The sequence below is a fragment of the Salvelinus alpinus genome, chromosome 23, assembly GCF_045679555.1.
Source record: "Salvelinus alpinus chromosome 23, SLU_Salpinus.1, whole genome shotgun sequence".
Classification (NCBI taxonomy): domain Eukaryota; kingdom Metazoa; phylum Chordata; class Actinopteri; order Salmoniformes; family Salmonidae; genus Salvelinus; species Salvelinus alpinus.
The window spans coordinates 16,158,530-16,166,721 of record NC_092108.1 but is presented as its reverse complement, the minus strand read 5'-3'; the positions used below and the strand labels follow the sequence as shown (position 1 = coordinate 16,166,721).

General features: G+C 48.5%; 1 protein-coding gene across 1 annotated transcript; it reads left to right on the top strand.

The window, feature by feature from the left end:
- The first annotated feature begins 2,031 nt into the window (after window positions 1-2,031).
- LOC139550338 (C2 calcium-dependent domain-containing protein 4C-like) lies at window positions 2,032-6,614 on the top strand. The gene is made up of 3 exons (XM_071361178.1): window positions 2,032-2,275; window positions 3,448-4,216; window positions 4,355-6,614. Exons 2-3 carry the CDS (start codon window positions 3,473-3,475, stop codon window positions 4,901-4,903), a joined length of 1,293 nt encoding a protein of 430 aa, XP_071217279.1. The 5' UTR covers window positions 2,032-2,275; window positions 3,448-3,472; the 3' UTR covers window positions 4,904-6,614.
- The last annotated feature ends 1,578 nt before the right edge of the window (window positions 6,615-8,192 follow it).

Sequence of the window (8,192 nt, the reverse complement as noted above, 5' to 3'; positions counted from 1 at the left end):
TGCCATAATTTCCCCACAGCCCAAAGGGACCAGACTGCCAGGCAGTTACAGCCCCCTCATTGCCCATTGGCTTATTGAACCAGCGATGGATGCTGAGCGACAGTCAGGGAAACTCTTACAGCTCTTGAGGATAAACAATCTTCCTATTAAAGGGCCACCCTCTCCTTCTCCCCTTCCCCCAATGGCCCAGCAATACAGGGTAATGCAATGCAGGGGTTAGAGTGTCACTATAACTTCACTAAGGGACTGATCTATCCAGTTATCACAGACAGACACCCCCAGGAGCCCTGCTGGCTGGGAGTAGATGAAGGATTACACTGTGTTGTCATCAACTCCAGGTTTTGCAGTAATTCTATTTCTGTGGTCTATCTGCTCTGGCCAAATGAAACACAACTTCCACAGAAGTGGATCTGCACATATGACCTACAAACGCAACATAATATGTTTTTAAAGTCCAATCAATTCCACAGGTGTCTCCTGCTTAAAATTCTGATTCCATGTCAGCCTGCTTGATTCAATGGATAATGTTGTATTTGTGTCGTGTACTGTGGAAGCTAGAAGCTGAATTACAGTAACACACACAAGCTACACTACATTACCAAAGGTATGTGGACACCTGCTCATCGAACATCTTATTCCAAAATCATGGGCAATGATATGGATTTGGTCCCGCCTTTGCTGCCATAGCAGCCACCACTCTTCTGGGAAGGCTTTCCACTAGATGTTGGAACATTGCCGCAGGAGACTTGCTTCCATTCAGCTACAAGAGCATTAGTGAGGTCGGGCACTGATGTTGGGCGATAGGTCTGGCTTGCAGTCGGCATTCCAATTCATCCTAAAGGTGTTCGATTGGGTTTGAGGTCAGGGCTCTGTGCAGGCCAGTCAAGTTCTTCCACACAAATCTTGACAATCCGTTTCTGTATGGACCTTGCTCTGTGCACATCATGCTGAAACAGGAAAGGGCCTTCCCCAAACTGTTGCCACAAAGTTGGAAGCACAGAATCGTCTAGAATGCCACTGTATGCTGTAGCGTTAAGTTTTCCCTTCACTGGAACTAAGAAGTCTAAACCATAAAAAACAACTCAAGACCATAATTCCTCCTCCACCAAACTTTACAGTTGGCACTATGGATTTGGGCAGGTAGCGTTCTCCTGGCATCCACCAAACCCAGATTTGTCTGTCGGACTGCCAGATGGTGAAGCGTGATTCATTACTCCAGAGAACGCATTTCCACTGCTCCAGAGTCCAATGGCAGCGAGCTTTACACCACTCCAGCCGACGCTTGGCATTGCACATGGTAATCTTTGGCTTGTGTGCGGCTGCTCGGCCATGGAAACCCATTTCATGAAGCCCCCGATGAATAGTGAGTGTTGCAACTGAGGACATACAATTTTCACGAGCTACGTGCTTCAGCACTCAGCGGTCCTGTTCTGTGAGCTTGTGTGGCCTATCACTTCGTGGCTGAGCACCTAACACTTGCCAATAACAACACTTACAGTTGACCGGGGCAGCTCTAGCAGGGCAGGAATTTGATGAACTGACTTTTTCGAAAGGTGGCAACATATGAAGGTGCCACGTTGAAAGTCACTGAGCTCTTCAGTAAGGCCATTCTTCTGCCAATGTTTGTCTATGGAGATCGCATGTCTGTGTGCTCGATTTTATACACCTGTCAGCAACGGGCATGGCTGAAATCCACTAATTTGAAGCGATGTTCAAATACTTTTGGCCAGATAGTGTAAGATACAACAAATTGAACAAAATCAAAACGTCTGGGAGTTGAGACAAGAATGGAGGTAGAATGTCTGAGTAGTGGAGAGGAGGAATAATCTTGTCCACAGACAGGGGGGTCGTTAACGTTAATGTTATTGTTTGCAAATACAATGAGTTGGCTATACGAAATAGCACGGAAACAATGATTTGCCCCGCGGTTAACATCAAAACACGTATTTAAGCAAATTACATCCTATTTTGAGGAGGGCGGGTGGACAGATTGGGAACCTCCCACTGGCTTCCAGTCACCATGGAGAGCGCGGCGCGCGGGGTCCATATATAACCCAGAGGTGAAACTGATTCATCAGAGCCCCAACTATGTGTTTTTGTGCCCAACAGTTAGGTTACTCTGTCTGTGTAAAGTAGGTTAGCTAGGCAACCCATGTGAGCTGAATTACGGAAAGTATTGAGGGGACACGGACAGACGCATGTGAGGGAAGTTGGAACATTTTCTGTTTTTATCGGGATTTCAGCAGGAGAGCGAGAGTAACACTTCAGCGCAACGGTGAGATCCATGAGTTCCGGTGATGCAACAGGTCCTCCGGTTGTCTTTGCTTGTAGACTCATCACTAACCGTTTTTTAATCAGTGACCGTGATTTTGTCTGTGTCTATTTTACAAGTTGTTCTCATTTCAGAGACCATCCCGCCTAAAGTGCGTAAAAGTTGGTCAGCTGCGCACAATGTCAAATATCTTTATAATTACATTCTCTCCTCGATTATAGATAACCGTATTTTCAAATTGTCTTTGTTTGGTGGAATCATAAATCTGACTAGATTGACTTTACCTCTCTTTGATATGATAGGTTATGCGCATTTATGCGCACTTACGGGAAGTCTTCACGTTTATCAAAGTCGGTGCCTTCAGGGGAAGCAAACACATTTAAAACTGAATTAACTTTTTTTACCTTGATTTATTTAATGTTCAAGGATTTTAGAGACTTTCATCAATGGGGTGCAGTGATAGAGAACAATCTTTCTTTGTTCTATTATATCACAAGGACTGGATTTAATCAGTCCTGTCTATAGTCCACCAGGATTTATTAGGCAAACATATTTTAATTAGACTACAGAAAAAGGAATAATCATATGCTACTGCGTAATAACCTACTGCAATCGGGATTCGATTGAAATGAGGGTACTACCGCAGGGGGGCGATTCAATATAAGCTTTAAACGGCATAGGCTACAGCCTGGAGCACGCTGGTGCTTAGCAACACGTTTGGACTTGCCGTTTGGCCTTACAGCCTCACATTTTTCTTGGAATGATTCCACAACAGCTGTGATGTTCAATTATCTGATAATAGGGAAATGCTTTGGTTTGGAGTTGCTATGGAAGCTCTCCTGTGGTGTCTCTGACATTTCACCAGGCACTGGGTGCATCTCAATAGTCTAACATGGCTTCCTCTACTTGCATGATTTCCTTGATCCAAACTGTTTTGAGAGGCAGGTGGCAGGTTATAGCAAATTAAGTTGACTTGCCATATTGCTTTCAACTAACATCAGTGCAGTTTAGGAGTTGAAGCAAGGAGATGGCATAAACTCACAATATTAAGACTCCTCGTATCTGTCTGTGTCTGTATGCCGCGGTTTGATTTACATGTTGACTCAAGGTGATGTCACTTCCTACCTACCTGTTACTGTATGACATCATCACTTCCTGTCCACCTGTGCCTGCAGCTAGCTTCAGGCCCTGGAGGGAAGCATGTGGCTCCTGGAGAAGTTCCGTGGCTCTCACAATGGTCACTCTGCGTCGGCAGGGGACAAGCAGCAGACCCAGACTGGCCCCGTCTCCGTCTATAACAACATCATCACCCCTGATAAGATCCCTGACTTCTTCATCCCCCCCAAGCTCATCTGCTGCCCTTCAGAGGCAGAGTGCCTAACTCCGGAGACCCAGCCCCGCTCTACTCTGTGCCCCTCCGCCTCGGAGCACACCATCTGCAGCCAAACCCAGGGCAACTGCACCCGGAACCCCCGCAGCCCACGTCTGCTCTCCCGGCTGGCTGGGGACACCCGCAGCCTCTTGAGGGCCGCTAACCGCCACGTCATCCAGATAGAGAGCGCCGACGACCCGGGGAGCGGGGTAGGGGAGGGGGGAGACCCTAACACCAATGCAGACCCCCAGTCCCAGACAGCCATGTCCCTGCCTTACGTCCCCAAAGCCCAGACCTCGTACGGCTTCTCCACCCTGGTGGAGAGCCCCCACACCCGCCGCAAGGAGTCCCTGTTCCACAGCAACCCCAACAGCCCCCACACCTCCCCGGGCTCCCAGAGACGCACCCAGGGGGGGAACCACCTGACCCCCTCCGACCCCAACCCCTACCGCTATTTCAGCGGGGGTGAGAGCGACACGTGCTCCTCAGCCGAGTCCTCCCCCTTTACCTCCCCTCTCCTCACCCGCTCCGCCTCCCTCCTCCGATCCATCACCCAGGAGACGCAGGCCAAGGTAAACAGTAAGGATGATAACCATAAGGATGATCACATTATTTACAAAGTGTTTTCAAAATACATTTAGCTCAGAATTTCATGATACCTTCTATCTTATTATCATCCCTTCCCATCCCTGATTTGATTTCCCCCTCAGGTGTCTCGTGCCAAGCGTACCCTGGCGCGCCACAGCTCCCTGTCCACAGACGAGTGCAGCTCAGCCGACAACAGCCCCAACCTGACGCGCCGTCGCCTGCGCTGCCCTCCCTCCCCCGCCTTCCGCGGACGCAAGGGGACCGGCTCTGGGGGGGCAAGTTCAGACCTCCAGCGCGAGCACTCGGTCAACCTCCACAAGGGTGGCACGCTGAGGATCAGCATGCACTACGACGCCGAAACGGCCCGACTGAGGGTCCGAGTGCTCGCCGCCGAGGACCTGTATGACAAACAGACGGACGTGAAGAGCATCAACTGCTGCGTGTCTCTGTACCTGAACCCGGGCAAGCAGCAAAAGCAGAGGAGCACTATCATCAAGAACAGCAGGAACCCCGTGTTCAACGAGGACTTCTTCTTTGACGCCGTGCCCGCCACCCAGGTTAAGAGCCTGGCCATGAAGATGAAGGTGGTGAACAAGGGTACCAGTCTGAAGAGAGACCTGCTGCTGGGGGAGAGGGAGGTGCTGCTCAGCGAGCTGCTGCCAGGCTTCTAGGGACACAAAGATGCTCCCTCCCCTGGTTATCTCCCTTGTCACCCTTCACTCGTTTACTCCATTTGCCTGATCTGATAGGGAATCAATTATGGTGGGCACTAGGTAGAGCTATTGCTTCACAGCTCACCTACCATAGTTTACCTACCACAGCTCACTTACCACAGCTCACCTACCACAGCTCACCTACCACAGCTCACCTACCACAGCACACCTACCACAGCTCACCTACCACAGTTAGCCTACCACAGCTCACCTACCACAGCTCACCTACCACAGCTCACCTACCACAGCACACCTACCACAGCTCACCTACCACAGTTAGCCTACCACAGCACACCTACCACAGCTCACCTACCACAGTTAGCCTACCACAGCACACCTACCACAGCTCACCTACCACAGTTAGCCTACCACAGTTAGCCTACCACAGCACAACTACCACAGTTAGCCTACCACAGCACACCTACCACAGCTCACCTACCACAGTTAGCCTACCACAGCACACCTACCACAGCTCGCCTACCACAGTTAGCCTACCACAGTTAGCCTAGCACAGTTAGCCTACCACAGACCAACTACCACAGTTCACCTACCACAGTTCACCTACCACAGCTCACCTACCACAGTTCACCTACCACAGCACACCTACCACAGCTCACCGACCACAGCTCACCTACCACAGTTAGCCTACCACAGTTAGCCTACCACAGCTCACTTACCACAGTTCACCAACCACACCACACCACAGCACCCCTACCACAACATACCTACCGCACCACAGCACACCTACCACACTGTACCTACCACAGTACCCCTACCACACCACCTACCACACCTACCACAGCCCCCCTACCACACCACAGCACCCCTACCACAGTAACCCTACCACACCACCTACCACACCTACCACAGCCCCCCTACCACACCACAGCTCACCTACCACAGTACCCCTACCACACCACCTACCACACCTACCACAGCCCCCCTACCACACCACAGCTCACCTACCACAGCCCCCCTACCACACCACAGCACCCCTACCACAGCTCACCTACCACAGTTCACTTCCTACCCAGTCAAGTCAGATCTGTGAAGGGGATTGAACAAGAACAAAGGGGAGCAGACAACTGAGATTGACTGAGATCAAACCCTGTGGTGGAGCGCTTTAGTGAAATTGGTCACCTTGGAGACCAGCATGTAGCAGATCAGAGTGAGGAGGTATGTGTGTGTGTGTGTGTGTGTGTGTGTGTGTGTGTGTGTGGGGGGGGGGGGGGGGGGTTCTCCACATTGTGGGTTTGATTTCATCACATTATCTTACCTATTGACAGCAGTAGTAAAGCTATGTTTTTCTTGCTACATTTCCCCTCTTTATGTTGTATTGCTGAACTGTCTTTAGTGATTCACTTGAGGGTATATTCATATTGTGTTATTCAGTACATGTGCAGTAGCTGGGTTCCATATCAGTAGTGATGAAGCTGGATGATACTAGTGTGAGTTGTTAACAGTATATTTTGTAATTATTCTGTACTTTTACCAGAATGTCATTTTGCATGCTTTTTGTTCTTCAACACATTTATCGTGATCAATGGAAGATTCCTTAGTTTTAATTAAGAGCTGTAAAATCAGAATCAGTGTTAGATTGAACATGTGGATATGATTGATGTTTGTGTGACTTGTTGACTTCTATCTATTAAAAAGCTCCAGCTCTTCTCATTGCTTTCAGTGATACTACATCTTGTTCTCTCAACATGTTGTGTGACAACGAGCTGCGCAAACAGACTCACTACCAAATGTTCAGGGCCTGTATTTATAAAGGGAGTAGAAGCGCTGATCTGGGATCAGGTCCCTATACTCATATCCTACAGCAGCAGTAGATGCTTTATGAGATGCACTATCCTTAATGTTTCCAGCTTCATAAACAGTCTATAGTGAGTGCGCTCCATTTTCCTTGACTGTACCTTTCAATCTTATCCCACAGGATCTAAATTGGTTCTAAGACTAGATCAGTCATTCCACTCAGTCGTTTAAACAGAACCTGCACAAGGTGTCCTTTTCAAGGATTTTTGCAGCGTTTCTCATACGCAACGGGATTGTTTCGTAGTGCTTTCAAGCATCCATTTAAATGTCCAATTGTCGTTCCCTTTTCACCAGCTCTCATTTGAATGTGTCAAATAGCAGGAATTAAAGGCCCCATCAGAGAGAAAGAAATGAGAGCAGATCTTCTCTAATTACACCTCCCTGAATGGATGAAAGATTACAATGGGGGAGAGGGAGCTTTCATTGGTTTAACTCTGCATGGGAATCTGCATTGGAACAGCTCAGTATCTTTGTCTCTAGCTCTCTGTTTCTCTCTAGGCTTACTGTCACTGTTTCTCTCTAGGCTTACTGTCACTGTTTCCCTCTAGGCTTACTGTCACTGCTTCTCTCTAGGCTTACTGTCACTGCTTCTCTCTAGGCTTACTGTCACTGTTTCCCTCTAGGCTTACTGTCACTGTTTCTCTCTAGGCTTACTGTCACTGTTTCCCTCTAGGCTTACTGTCACTGTTTCTCTCTAGGCTTACTGTCACTGTTTCTCTCTAGGCTTACTGTCACTGTTTCCCTCTAGGCTTACTGTCACTGTTTCCCTCTAGGCTTACTGTCACTGTTTCTCTCTAGGCTTACTGTCACTGTTTCTCTCTAGGCTTACTGTCACTGTTTCCCTCTAGGCTTACTGTCACTGTTTCTCTCTAGGCTTACTGTCACTGTTTCCCTCTAGGCTTACTGTCACTGTTTCTCTCTAGGCTTACTGTCACTGTTTCCCTCTAGGCTTACTGTCACTGTTTCTCTCTAGGCTTACTGTCACTGCTTCTCTCTAGGCTTACTGTCACTGTTTCTCTCTAGGCTTACTGTCACTGCTTCTCTCTAGGCTTACTGTCACTGTTTCTCTCTAGGCTTACTGTCACTGTTTCCCTCTAGGCTTACTGTCACTGTTTCTCTCTAGGCTTACTGTCACTGTTTCTCTCTAGGCTTACTGTCACTGCTTCTCTCTAGGCTTACTGTCACTGTTTCCCTCTAGGCTTACTGTCACTGTTTCTCTCTAGGCTTACTGTCACTGTTTCTCTCTAGGCTTACTGTCACTGTTTCTCTCTAGGCTTACTGTCACTGTTTCTCTCTAGGCTTACTGTCACTGTTTCTCTCTAGGCTTACTGTCACTGTTTCTCTCTAGGCTTACTGTCACTGTTTCTCTCTATGCTTACTGTCACTGTTTCTCTCTAGGCTTACTGTCACTGTTTCTCTCTAGGCTTACTGT

What these genes read in the sequence shown, in the direction of transcription:
- LOC139550338 (XM_071361178.1), top strand. Translation starts at nt 3,473, where the DNA reads ATGTGGCTCCTGGAGAAGTTCCGTGGCTCTCACAATGGTCACTCTGCG. An exon ending in CCCAGGAGACGCAGGCCAAG is followed by an intron (nt 4,217 to 4,354) that starts GTAAACAGTAAG and finishes TTTCCCCCTCAG; the next exon opens with GTGTCTCGTGCCAAGCGTAC.